General features: G+C 35.3%; 3 protein-coding genes and 1 long non-coding RNA gene across 4 annotated transcripts; 2 read left to right on the top strand and 2 right to left on the bottom strand.

Annotated features, from left to right (window-relative positions):
• The first annotated feature begins 90 nt into the window (after positions 1 to 90).
• On the top strand, positions 91 to 1,121 carry LOC120469542 (uncharacterized). Its single transcript, XM_039658581.2, has 2 exons — positions 91 to 249; positions 381 to 1,121. The coding sequence occupies exon 2, from the start codon at positions 384 to 386 to the stop codon at positions 852 to 854; it is 471 nt and encodes a 156-aa protein (XP_039514515.2). The 5' UTR covers positions 91 to 249; positions 381 to 383; the 3' UTR covers positions 855 to 1,121.
• Positions 1,122 to 3,762: 2,641 nt separating this feature from the next.
• pxmp2 (peroxisomal membrane protein 2) lies at positions 3,763 to 6,675 on the bottom strand. Its single transcript, XM_039658577.2, has 5 exons — positions 6,503 to 6,675; positions 5,540 to 5,662; positions 5,248 to 5,410; positions 4,258 to 4,377; positions 3,763 to 4,167 (listed from the first exon to the last, which is right to left on the bottom strand). The coding sequence occupies exons 1-5, from the start codon at positions 6,610 to 6,612 to the stop codon at positions 4,099 to 4,101; spliced, it is 585 nt and encodes a 194-aa protein (XP_039514511.1). The 5' UTR covers positions 6,613 to 6,675; the 3' UTR covers positions 3,763 to 4,098.
• Positions 6,676 to 7,128: 453 nt separating this feature from the next.
• Positions 7,129 to 13,814, bottom strand: usp30 (ubiquitin specific peptidase 30). Its single transcript, XM_039658792.2, has 13 exons — positions 13,661 to 13,814; positions 12,870 to 12,979; positions 11,782 to 11,964; positions 11,587 to 11,690; positions 11,322 to 11,420; positions 10,423 to 10,468; positions 10,233 to 10,327; positions 10,079 to 10,138; positions 9,854 to 9,940; positions 9,694 to 9,774; positions 9,073 to 9,295; positions 8,394 to 8,496; positions 7,129 to 8,298 (listed from the first exon to the last, which is right to left on the bottom strand). Exons 1-13 carry the CDS (start codon positions 13,729 to 13,731, stop codon positions 8,052 to 8,054), a joined length of 1,509 nt encoding a protein of 502 aa, XP_039514726.2. The 5' UTR covers positions 13,732 to 13,814; the 3' UTR covers positions 7,129 to 8,051.
• LOC148981746 (uncharacterized) lies at positions 8,132 to 11,670 on the top strand. The gene is made up of 4 exons (XR_016168367.1): positions 8,132 to 8,219; positions 10,465 to 10,491; positions 11,346 to 11,433; positions 11,535 to 11,670. It is a non-coding gene; the product is annotated as an uncharacterized LOC148981746 (long non-coding RNA).
• Positions 13,815 to 14,035: the final 221 nt, after the last annotated feature.

The raw sequence follows: 14,035 nt of genomic DNA, 5'->3' as shown, positions 1-14,035 counted from the left end.
TGTTGATCAATGATTTCTGTGATGTCAGTGATGGTGTCAGTGATGAAGTGAGAATAGAAACAGAAAGTGACTGAGTAAGGTTTCGTTTTTCGGGAACGAAACAAGGAGGAGCATGAGCTGGCGCTTTATAAATATTCATGCCTCGGCTCAATATGACCAGAGACACATTGTTAGATTTCGTTGTGACTTCAAGACTTATTCAAGCAATTCAACGAAAGTCTTAGCAGCCTATTTGCACAACCCAGCTCGGTAAGTCTCATTATTGTCTACAAATATTGCAATTTAATGTTAACATAACGCTAATAATCTTTAGTTTTAAAAAAATATATAGAGGTTATGATGTTTAGTCTAATGCTTTTATATTAATCTCTTCCTGACAGACAATGGAACTGACAGTAAAACTGTTGAACGGAGATGTGAAGCGGCTGGTGGTGAGCACTAATGCCACAGTCGGTGAACTCAAGCAAGTCATTTCTCAAGACTTCAATGAACCTCGTCACAAACAGAAGCTTTCTATCAATAACGGTATCCATATCAACCTTGATGATGATTCCAGAAGCCTCGGCAGTTACGGGTTGCACTCAGGCTCTGTGGTGATGCTGCTCATCACGAACCCTGGACCTTTCCAAGTGTTCGTCAGGAACGAGAAGGGCCAGACCAAAACCTATGATGTTGATGCAAATGAGACCGTAGATCAGCTCCAGACTAAGATCTTCCGCAAAGAGAGTGTCCCCAAGGATCAGCAGAGACTGATTTACAACGGCAGACAACTGGAGGCTGGCATGAAGTTGCAAGACTATGAGATCACATCAGGAAGCACTATTCACATGACTCTCCGTCTCCGAGGAGGATAGTCGGTTAGAATGTGTGCAAAAACTGTAAAACAGTGTCGTTGTCGTTATGTATTAAATTCTTTAAATGCTGTAAATATGACATCACCTACTTAACGATGTAACTTTGATTGTGTGATAAACGTCACTATGTCTTAAGAACTCATGTAATTCCAGAGTGTTTATCTCCATTTAATAGCCTAACTGTATATTTTGTAGTTATGATTTAGCCTATATTTCATTGTATTTTGCATCGTAATTAAAATAATAAATGCTCTAAATTATTCCCAATCAGAGTTTCACTTTTTTATCGACTCCAAATGCTTCTTATAATTTGTCCACATCATTTCCCCATGATCCCTATTTAGTTTGTGGTTCACTGGTTAAAAAAATAAAAAAATTACCCAATAAGATATTATAAAGGTTGGCACAGAAACATGTAGGCTATAGTTGTCTGTGTGTATGTTTTTTTTTTTTTTTTTAGATTTTAGTTGTTTAACGTTACGCCATTGGTGTATGAATGAGTGAGTGAATGGGTGAATGTGAGGCAAATGTAAAGCGCTTTAGTGACCATTAGGTCTATGAAAGCGCTATATAAATGCAGTTCATTTACCATTTAATATTTATTATTTTACAGGATGTTTCCAGGCAGGCACGTGCACACATAGACATCAAAGGGGGCTTGAGCACCTGCCCTTTTTATTCTTAGAGAGAAAGTGCCCTTTTTTCTGGGGTGCTTTTTTATTTTATTTTTTAAGAAAAGACATATTATTTGCGCACAGTTTTCCTGTCAAACAAATATATTTAATACATAGTATCCAAATATCAGGTCATGAGTTCTGAAGCGCCGATCAGAGTAAACGCGTCACCTAGTGAGCTCGCGCTGCCGTTTGGACTTTGAGCCGAGCGGATAAATTCCGTGAGGCGCGCGCTTCAAATGAGTTTCGTTGTGCTTTTGCCACATAAACATCATCGAACGTTTATCAAACTCTATATTGATATTGAGTATTGACGATATAGACTCGAACTTGATATCATTTTATCGCGATAAAGTGCCTAGTGATAATGAATGAATGAGCATATCAATTTAAGACGTGGCTAAATGTAATTTATGGCCTTGTATGGAAAATCCGGACGTTGTTATGAATTTGTATGGCCTAAAATTCTTATTATTAAAGTTAATGACTTACATAGCTACATCAAGAGTCTTTCCCCTGAAGTTTAGAAATCTAAATTGGTGAATTTAGAAGAAATCTACAGATGCAATCAGAAACAAACTCGAAATGTGGATTTTTAAGGTTTTATTTGATGATATTTCTCCCTCAAATGTGAAACTAAGTCCATGTCACCATCAGGTATATCAAATATGTACTTGATTGACACTCTGTGGTATGGTTTCCTTTGCTGCTCTATAAACCTATGAATACTAAGGAGACCATGATTTCTGTGTTAACTGATTATTTTGTAGAAATCTTATACAATTGTATACATTATACAAATTATACAATTGTATGAGTTTGAGGGAGATAAAATTAATTAACTTTTAAAAAAATATTAGAGTTGTGTTAATATATATACTTTTTTGTTTAAAAAAAGTAAAATAAATTTTTTTTAAAAAATATACGAGAAGTGCCCTTTTTTTCACTTGAGCCCCTGCCCCTCAAAATGTCTGTGCACGTCCCTGTTTCCAGGTCTAAAAGCACACTTTTACAATTAGGGTATGTGACCTTTCCAGGTTTTCCAAGAATAGAACCCTAGTTCTTCAGAAAAAAATAATAATAATAAAACCAAAAGTTAAGGGGGGGAATTCAAATAAGAAATATCCTGATATTTGATAATGTTTTAATATTTCATTTTCTTTATTTTAAATGCTTAGAAGTCTTCTTGAGTACTCTTAAGTAAACAGTTGACATGTCTCCAGAAACCAAACATAGCAATTATAAGACAAATGATAAATGGAAAGTGTTCAAAACAGTTTGGCACGCTGTTGTGCACAAATGGGACTGGGCGTGGTTGTTTTATATGGCATGTTTCGTCTTACCTGGGTTTCCCTCGTCACATGACAATGGGAAATACCATACCTTTCCAATGTCATCATGAGCAGAATGGAAAATGAAAGTTGTGTAAGTAGCTGTCAACAAAACACATTTTTGTGATGTTGAATATCCACAAGTAAACTGCACTGCTCTTTACAAAACTTTGTGGCAACAAATGAAGTCAACATGAACATTATTTGATCAAGGAAATTAAATCATATAATTGAATACTTAATGCAAATTACACAAATGTTAAACAACAATAAAAGCATTAAGGAACAAAGATCTGGCCATACTGTACATTATTTGAAGTTGGTTCAATCTACATGATTCCACTATGACGTAATTCTCGTGCATGTTTATTAAAGCCCTGAACACACCCTGATGTTTGTGCCCTACGTCATGTTTATGGCCTGTCATGCTCACAGATTTTCTGAAGTATGGAAACAGAAAGTCGCTGAATAATCACTGAAAAGGAAAGCCAGGTTGGGGGTGGGTTTCAAAACAATCACAAACTGATAGTGTGTTTGAGAGTGAGGCAACTTTGTTTGTACAATAATTAATATTTTTTTATAAATATATCTTATTAGTTCATACAGACGCTATAAATGCTCTGCAAAATGGGCTTTTCACATTTCTCTAAACTACAATATAACCCACCTTCCTTTAAAACACATACAGTATTGAAACTTAAAATCATAATATTGAGATTTTATAATATTATATTTAAACATAGATAACATAATATTTTAAACAAAATGTCATTAAAAAACATTGTCTGCATTTTATCAGGGCTATAAAAGTATACACAACATATTAGCAAGGTCACTGCTATTTATGTACATAAACTTACAATAAACTCTAGTGAAGATAATAACTATTAGTAAATGCTAAAATTAGTTTGTAATCAATGTTTTTTTTAATTATTAATCAAATACAACACAATAAAAATGCTGACATCATTGTCGGTGCCTCCACAAGCACAAAGACACGAGCATAAAAAATCTAGCGACAGATTTTAGTTCTAAAAATATTAATTTCATGGCAATAATTCAATACACAGTCAATGGAAGTAGCAGTACAATCTCAATTTTGATCTACAGAAGACGAACAATATTCCCTGTCAGTTGTTCTGGAAGATATTTAAAACAGTGCTACACATTAGTCCTTTAAAGGCACAAACTGGATTCATTTTAAACCAATCTAGACTCACTGTTACTGGTTTTGTGGTTTCATTTCCTAACAGAGGCTAGATAGGCATACCAGAACAGGGCAACCATGTTGGCAAACAGCACTCGAAACTGTAAAAAGATTAAAGGAAACGAAAGTGAGATAATGAATCAGAGATTAATCTGAAAGAGAGGAAATGGTGTCATGCTCTTGTGCTTCACCTGTACTGGTATATAGTTGATGTTGATAAACTGAAACGGGGTCCAAACCTTCCAGTTCATCTTCATTGCAGGCCAGTAACTTGTTTTAATTTTCTTTTGAACATCTGTGATTGTCTTGCCCTGCAAAGATCTCATTTTCATTATTTTCAGGATCACAAGGATGCTGTGCAACCATAAACAGCATATCTCATGAATTACAAATGTAAGATAAAATGTTTAATGTAAGTTTAGTGCACATTATAGTAGCTTTAGAATGAAAGCTTGTTTCCGCTACAGAATAAAACAAATAAACACTTTTTATTTCACAATTCTCTTTATTTTGTAAAAAAAATTTTTTGTAAAGATATAAATCTTAAGATATAAATATGAACCTGACTATATAAAAGTCATAATTGCACATTTATATCTCACAATTCAGACTTTTTTATTAGAATGGTAAGATATAAACTTGCGACTACAAGGCAAAAGTCAGAATTGTGAGATAAAAAGTCGCAATTACTTATTTTATTTTTCATTCTGTGGTGGAAACAAGCTTCCATAGTAAACGTAATCACCCTAACCATAACTTTTACATTTATATTAACTTGTTTATCTGCATATGCTTTATAATAACTTCTGTTCTCTGTGTTCTCTTCCTGTGCATGTCCCTGGGTCTGTTGTGTGTGTGTGTGTGTTTGCTAATTGTACAAGATACAGCTTCAGCGCTCTGTAACCTTGAAGGACAGTCAGATTGATAAAATTGCGAATGGACATAAACACCAGGTGAGCCATGAAAAGCTACTTTGTTTCGGGGAAGAAATGAGTTTCTAAATACAAAAGAACATTCTTCCCTAATGTCTCTACATTGAGAAATTCATTTAAACGTTTTGATTTTTTATATCCTAAGGAAAGGTAATATCTGAAAAAGCACTCAAAGAAAACACATTTTTCTGTCTAATGAAGTTGAAACTTTGAATAATGTCAAAAAGAAGTTCAGTTATGAAACATTACCTCTAAAGCATTCATAACCACATAAAACAGCAAAAGGAAAGCCGGGGCGAATACGAGACGTTCCAGCAGAAGGCGCTTGATCAGGCAGTATGGGACAGTGGTTGGCAAAAGCACCTCCAGGAGATGGTAGAAGTAATGACTGAGTGGACCTGTGATAAAAAATCTGAAAACATCAAAGAGACAATTTAAGCATTCATAACTCATTGTATAACAGGTCTGATATTAAATATTTAATCCTTTTGTAAAAAAGACTCAAATTGAATTATTTAACTCATTCAAAAAATCATTCTACCCATAAATTGCAAAGTGTACAGGTCCCAGAATGTTGATTTTCTTTTTTGGGCTATTTTCTTTGCTGTGCTTCCTGTACTCCAAAGCTTGAGACAGAAGATTTCCCAAAGCAGATAGAATGCCACTGTAAGAAAGGACAAAACAAACATTGTATCATTGTACCCAAATGGTTTTGCATCTAATGAAGAAGACACTTGTCTTTTTGTGTTTGGTTACTTTTGACAGGACTTGATTGGCCCACCCACCAAACAACCAATGGAAAAAGACTTCTGTGCAAAGTCCCTTATTGCTTAAGCTTACAAAAAAAAACAGGTATGGATACAGTAAAGTAAACAGATATTTTGCTACAAAGAATTTATCTAATTAAGTTGTTGTTTTTTTCTGGCTTAGTTTTTTAGTAATTAACTTATATATAAAATAAAACTGACCTCAGTTATATTAATAATAACTATAAGAAATGTATAAATGGTTATTATTAATTATATTCATGATTCTGTATTAATATATGATTAAGTATCATTATCTTATGTTAGGGGCATATTTCATCTTCATACAGTAACGTTAGGTGTACATTTACCAACCAAAAAATGTAATATGTAATTAAGTTAGTGATTCTATCACTAAAAAGAAATTCTAACAAGCAAAAACTGCTTGTAAGATTTTGGCGAAATAAAAAGTAAACGACTTGCAATTATAGGCCTATATGTTGTACTGTTATGAGCAAAATAGTTAAATAAATATATAAATAAATTGTACTTGTCTGATATCACCGCAAGGAGAATTCGTCAATGTAGATTAACGTATTGTTATTATTCGATCAGTGTGTAATGTTTTAATGTATAATGATTTGTTAGTGGTTTAACTAAGATAACGATACGATCAAGCAAACTTTGCTGTCGATCTGATCAGCATTCCCCAAAATACAGCTAGAGTCACAACTAGCTTTAACAAAGATGTAACTGACCTCGTCACCGATTTGGTGATGATTGGATATTTCTTTAACAAACTCAAGTATTGCTGCAGTCCCCTCGCCAGAAAAGAGGGATCTCGGACAAGTACACTTTGGGCTGGCATCGTCAGTTTACTTTACTAGTACGACGTGTGTGCACTTGTCATCACAGACCAATGTTTTCTTAACAAAGTGCAAAATCCTTGATGAGGGTCGAACGCAGCGTGCGTGGACGTGTACGTCATAGAACAGAACAGCTCTGCGCAATCCTATTGGTTTACTTCAACATGACCACGCCCTAAAGTACACGAGCTGAGAGACGCATCAATTCTTATTAAAGGGATAGAACCACATCGACTGTAAGAGAAATAGAACATTCGGTCAAACAATCGAAGATATTTGGCAGAATATTAATCACATCTTTAAGTAATGTATATGAATGATGTCAGGAACTGTTGAAAAAAGAAAAAAGCTTATTTTTTCAATAACTGGTGCGCCACATCCCACGTACGTCTTCCCCTCTAGCATAGCTTCTTTGCTAAGATTCGGAGACAATTTCAATACCTGAAAAACTTTAGAGTTTTTTTAGTCATGCGATTTAAAACACGTGAAAAAGTGGAAAACGGTTAAAGAAAAATATATTACAGTTGCGGAATTAATTTTATTATATGTGAAAAAAATGTTCACCCACACAGTCATACACACCAATACCATAAAAATATACAATTGTTTGTGCAAATAGCATAATTTACAATCAACAAATAACAGGGAGCTTACATAACACTGGAAATGCGTATAGACTAATAATTTATGTCATCTGAAGATCTGTGGTAAACACTCAGGATCTGGAACATTGGTTGCCATTCTCATATCCCTGCTAAATTTCTCTTCCAAGCATTTACTAAAGTTAAAATGATATGATATGTCAACCATACAACAAAACAAGACAAAAAAATAAGGTGGATTTATAGAAAAACTGATCTACATGTAGACACTAAACACCTCATGAGGATCCATCCCATGGTTGTGTGTTCTTTTCTCCAAAATGTGAAACAAAAACTACTTGTTGGGGTTTACATGTTACAACACACTATTAACAATGGGTAATTCATTGACAAAGACACATCATCGCTAATTACATTTAAAAAAACCTGCATGAGAAACCGCGTAAAAATTTTCTGTCTAACAAATCATTAGCTTAATGAGAAAGGCAACAATTCTGGGTCAATTTGCAACAAAACGTTATAATGAAATGTCGAGTTTTCCTGTTCAAGTCTCAATGTAAATCCCATATCAGTGGTAACTAATAATCATGACTGGCATCATTCCTATGCAGTTTACTAAAACAACAACCGCCGTAGACACTGAGCATTATTAAGGTGGAAACTTATGAAATACAGAACCCTCGTCTTCCCATCTCTTTCTCACAAAGAGATAAAAAAAACATGCATGCAAACTGCATGCACAGGGATGCACGATTGCACTTGGCCATAGTAGCACGGCCTGAAAAGGGTTAACATTCTAGATTTAAACTAAAAATAAGTAACCCGGGTCAACTGGGATGTTACTCTTCTACCCTCAGACCTTGCCTTCGCACTCGTTCGTAAAAGAGCAGGTATGCGCTGGAGGAGAGCGCCTCCTGAAGGCTGGCTTTCCTCACAGAATCATCAGAAACCCAGAGCCACTGGCAGCTAAAAGGAGAAGTTCCACGGGGAGCAGCAGGACAGCGGCGGTAAGTGATAAAATGTCCCGAGTGCATGTCGCCATGGTGAACCAGCACAGCTGTTAAGCGGAAGAGGTACTCTGAGGGGCTGGGGGGAAAAAAGTTAAGGTAGTATGAAAAAAAGTTCAGCTTAGAAGCAGTCGATTATAATAAATCTTTTTATAATAGCATGCATGCATCTACCTGTAGTCGTAAGTGAGGTTGAGTTGTGAGCTCAGTCCTGGTGAGTGTAGAAAGACAGAGGGAAAGGTTCCATTGGACAGTGGCTTATTGTTGTTGCAATGTTCTGAATAAGCAAAAGAAATTGAAATTAATCTTAATGAAGACACTCAAAAATATATTTATATATGTGTATTCAATAGTACAAATATATAATAACAATTCATAATAATAGTAACAACAACTATTATAAAAATAGCAAATAAATTGCATGGATATATATTTTGTATACATTGTATAGAAAAGTATTAGTATTAAATAAAAAATAAAATATATATATATATATATATAATAAAAAATGTAAATAATAAAAATAATCATCATTATTGTTATTATAAATAGCAAAAGGATTGCAAGGATATTTGATTGGCTTTAATATCTATCTATATTAGCAAATCCATACTGACAAATCTAAAGACAACTTTAAAATTCATTTTATATTCTATTTTGTATACATTCTATAGAATAATAATAATAGTATTAGTAGTATTAATAATAACAATAATTATTATTATTATTCTAAATAGCAAAATGATTGCAATGAACATAAATAAACCTTTATCTGGAGTAAACCCATATTTACAGATCTAAACGACAGCATCACATCACAGTGATAACCAACGGAAAAGTTCACATCTCTTACCAACACCATTGGCAATGGTTTTGTCTTTTTGTTCTCCGGCAGCTTTGACAGATATGGGTTTGTTTGTTCTGCTGGTCCTCTGCAGGTTTTGACCAGCAGTGCAATGTTTGTATCGATCCAAAGACAAATACTCAGTAAACTGAACATGCTCTTGTCTCTTTATGGGAGTGCCCTCTTTAGACCACGTCAGTCTCTGCAAATGGATGCAGAGGCACTGAGGCAACTAAACATGAAAAGAAACACACACATACACACAAACCAACTTAATAGTGCTGTTTAGCCCTGTTCACATCAAGAATGTTAACTATAATGATACATAAAAGAATAGCAGAATCCACACCACAACAATAACGATAACAGCACAGAGGAACGATATAGTTGGAATCACTTTCACAGCAAATAAACGATAAAAAAACATTGACAGCCAATCATTCATCGAGCATTTAAAGCTGCAGAAGACAAAACTCCAGTGTGCACTTAGAATAAACCGAATGATTTTGGGAGTTGATGTAGACATTATCGTTATAGTTATCTTTCAGGCCTTTATCATTTAAGTCAACTGTCGGACATCAGGAAAGGCTGTTGGTGTAAATGCGAGAATTACAAATATGTACTGTATACCTTCCCAAGTTTCAGCTGTTTGACAAACGTTGTCCTCTGACTCTCAAGGACTCCTCCATTTACAAGCTCTCCAGCCTGTTGCTATGAAGAGACAGAGAGAATCAGTTTGATGAGGTACAATGATACTAACTTGTCCAGCTAAATTTAACTAATATGGTACCTTGGTACAGTTTTCACACTCCACTTCTTTGATGGTTTCAGAGGAGATGAAATGCTTTAGACACTGGTCCAAAGTAACAGGTCGGCCCTGAAAGAATGAAACACCAACTATACTTTTTGTCTGTAAGATGCTTGCTGAGTAATACAACTTCAACTATTATATTTGAATATAGCGATGACAAAATATTTAAGGAAGCTATTCTGCTCTTGAACAAGTTTGCATTACCCACTGTACTGAAGGGATTGAAAGAGACAAGCTGTCGAAAGAATCATAGTGCACAGGACTCTGAAACAAAAACGAAGATGGTTAACAAATAAATAATTAATATATTTCAATTATTTAAAATTGAATATGAAAAAAAAAGTCTGAAAAAGGTCACCTGCTGCTCACAGCGCTTGCAAGCCATATAACTTGTTAACCGCCCATGAAAAGGGTGCCGAGTCCTCCATAAACTTGGAATAGGATGTAATGGGCCTGGAGATAAAAAAAGATAAATTACTAAATGCTAATAATTTCACGCAATAAAAAAGCAATTGTCTAAATGTTTAAAGAAGAAAGCCTTCATTTACCACCACTTCTGCAGCTGATATTTTTTTCTTTGGACTCCACAGATTTCTGAAAGCATTTACAGTGGGGTGGTAAGAAATGCCTATGGAAAATCTATTTATTTTTGCATTAACCCTTATGCTGCATTAGGGACATTTTTGGTCTTTTGCAGTTTAATTTCTTTGACCATTTTGGCTGTTTTAATGCAAATGGTATGAAATTTGGCAAAATTGTGACTTTTTGGATACATGTAAAAAATGTGATCCCATTTTGCAAAATATGTATAACACACACTGTGTAGATCAAATAGTAACACTCAGCACCATAAAGACCAAAAATGGCCCATTGAAACCCATTAAAACGTTGTTTAAATCTGAGGCTGTCAGTAATACATGAAACATGATTTTTGCACAAACATCCTTTCATTTTGAAGCAAAAGCATTATATTTGCATTATATAGTGTATTCCACCAGATGACGTCACTACATATTTATTCCCTATGGGTGGAAATGCACCTTATTTTAGGCAATAGGCAATGTTTAATAGGTGGCCATTTTTGGTCTCTAACGCGCTAAGTGGGATTTTTTGCAAAGTGGGACTGTGATAATCCAAATCTAAAGTTTTCTCTTTGCATTTAGTTTATTGAAAATAATTGAATTTTTGTGTTTTTTCCTCTTATACAAATCGATGGTTTCGCAAACAAAACTGGTAATTAAAGGGTTAAAATCCTGAAATTGAATACATTTTTGGTAGTTATGACTGATGCTGGTTAAAAGATTTAACTTGGTAAAAGTGGAAAATAATAATAATATATAATATTTTAGGCAATGTTTAATATGTGGCCATTTTTGGTCCTTAATGCACTCAACGGTGTTAAAAATCTAATGCAGCACAAGGGTTAATGGTGACTGCTCTCGTTTACCTCCAGTGTTTGCATGTCGAACAGGTGAGCAACTCTGGGTTGGCGTTCCCGTTCCTCCTCTAATGATGATGTGAGAACATGAAAGAGCTCATGAGCATCCTGTGGAGATAAGGCAAGAAATGCTCATTTATATTGTCATTTTTAAGTTAAAATGAATACATTTCCACTTGATTTTCACCACAGGGGTTTTTTAATGAATTCCTCCATTTTTAGGTGAACTATTCCTGCATAATATGCAACTGCATTTTCTTTGAGAACATCCTACCTGTTCCTCAAAAGAGCTGATGTGCCACCTATAGAGTCTGAGAGCTTCTAAAAGGCCTCCTGCATCTAAAACATTATCTTCTCCAGGACCAGGACTTGATAGGGCTTTATAAAGGAAGGAAAATGGAGAGATCGCCCTTTTAGTGTGCATTAACATTAAATGCATTTGTGTGCGCTGAAGTGAATGGGAAAGAACCTTTAAGTAACTGCATTAGAGATCGGGACAGCTGAGTTTCTCTCTCTGTTCTCTCTGGATGGACACTGCTTTCACTCGTGAAGTCTTCAAGCCATCTGATGAAGGAAGGACACGCTGCCAGGCCCTGGAGAAGTGAGTTCATAAAGCATGTGTTCCCCAGATTAAGCAGACCAGGAACCATACCTGTGAGAGAAATTATACATTTAAGAATGATACATCTTATTCTTATTTAATTAAATAAGCAATAACTATAACTGTGAGAGACATGATTCATTTAAGCAATGAATACAGTCACAACACACTGCAGTGCTTGCAGTTCATATAGCTATTACTATATTCATAATATACAGTAACAGAGACTTGAGCCTCATTGCTTTCATAAAATGGTTACTACTTTATATTTTATACAAAAAAATTAAGCAAATCCATGAGGTGGTATCCTTATACTACAAGATCTAGACCCTTACAAGTAGTAATTTGCCTTTTTTTGGCACTGTATTGACATACACACTCAGCACCAGAACCGTCTGTTTTATAATAAAGGTTAAAGTGACCCTGAACTCAATTCTTGTTTTTTTTTATGAATTATTGCTGTATTTGGTATAAAGGATTTACTTAATTTTTGTGTATTGATTTCATGTGCCCTCATAATTTTTAATCAAAATAAATTCCCATCACTCTTGCAGAGACGTCTCTTGTCCGATGACATGTTCACTGGTGCGAGGGCGGGGCAACCTGTCAATCACATGAAATCACAGCAATAGCAAATCACAACAATCCAATCAAATCCCATTGAATAAAATCAAGCCCTGCCCTACATTCTGCTTTTTCAAGATGCAAAGGCGGGACTTGATGTTGTCTTTTGCTGATTGCTGTAATCTCATGTGAGTGGAAGGTTGTGTACATGTCATCAGTGAAGAGATGTTGTTTGAAGTAAATGTTTTATTTATTTAAGCACATGAATTTACAAATATGATTTGCATGGATAAATCATTTGAAATAAACAGCAATATTCCATAAAAAATGGTCAATTTTCAATTCAGTGACTTTAACTTCCTTGAGTACTTTTAACCACAAAGAAAACAAACCTTTTCTCTTCTTCTTCCTGTCTGAAATTGGCCCCCATAGTACATACACTCCAGCAGCCATGGCAGCAGCTATCCCACCAATCACACCCCAGTTTTTCATCATCTTGTTTCTGAAACATAAAGAAAATAAATGTGTTTTCAAATTTGGTTGCACCCAGCACTGGATTGAAATGAAGTGACAAAGTTAAAGAGCACATTTACAGATCCTTACATGTACCGTAGACTGATCACAAACAAACATGAGGGAAACCTGTGGCAGACAGCAGACTACCTCTGACCTTGACAGCTGTGTTTGCATTAAGTCTGGGTCTCTAGCAAAATCCCATAAGCCATTAGTACAACACACTTTTTTTTCTGGCCGGGGGGAGTTAAACATTTAAAGCCATACTTCGTGCTCAGATTCACCCTGCATACTGAATTAGAGCTTTCTGGATCATTAAATACCTATCAGTGCTAATTTTACATCTACTGTTAAGACAGATGGAGTAACAGTTAGTTTGATTAAGCTACTGTTGGCTACCAAGCTATGAAGACAACCACCCGAACACGTTTATTACAGCACTTATGTTTACTGGGTCTAGACTAGCTAAAAGCAACAACAAAAAAGGCAGATTCGCACGTTTATTTATCGGTGATTATCAATGAAATACAAACACAGTAATAAAAGCGAATGTCTGCTGGCCTTCAGTGCAACAGCTGGGACCAACTTTACTGCCCTTTCCAGCGTGTAGTTGAGCTACACAGGTTCACTATTTAGCCGTAACGTCACACGTTTCCATACAAACTCAAACCTTGCAGCAGATCCAGTGCGTAAGAACTCTCGAACAAGCTTGTCTGTAGCTCCCTGTTTGCACCAAGGCATATTTCACTGCGCCCGCATATGCGGAACTAAACATTGCGCATTGTTGTTCGACGGACCTTCCGAAGAGTAGGACTGAGCCTGCCGCAAGCGGAAATGGTGGAAGGCTGGTGGGAAACGGTGGGAAAGCTGTATCAAACAAAGCGTAGACAGTAAAATAAATAAAGCATTAAAGCCCGTCCATATTAGACATTATCTGGCTGTATTTATAATGAGAGTTTGTTTGTAAAGTGCAACATTCAATGTTTTTTTTTGTAACATCCACCTTTAGCTACTGTTTGGGGAAATGCGCTTCTTGGGTTAAGAA

The sequence above is a fragment of the Pimephales promelas genome, chromosome 4 (assembly GCF_988280905.1).
Source record: "Pimephales promelas chromosome 4, fPimPro1.hap1.1, whole genome shotgun sequence".
In the NCBI taxonomy this organism is placed as follows: Eukaryota; Metazoa; Chordata; class Actinopteri; order Cypriniformes; family Leuciscidae; genus Pimephales; species Pimephales promelas.
The sequence above is the reverse complement of the archived record's forward strand: the minus strand, read 5'-3'. Positions and strand labels throughout refer to the sequence as shown.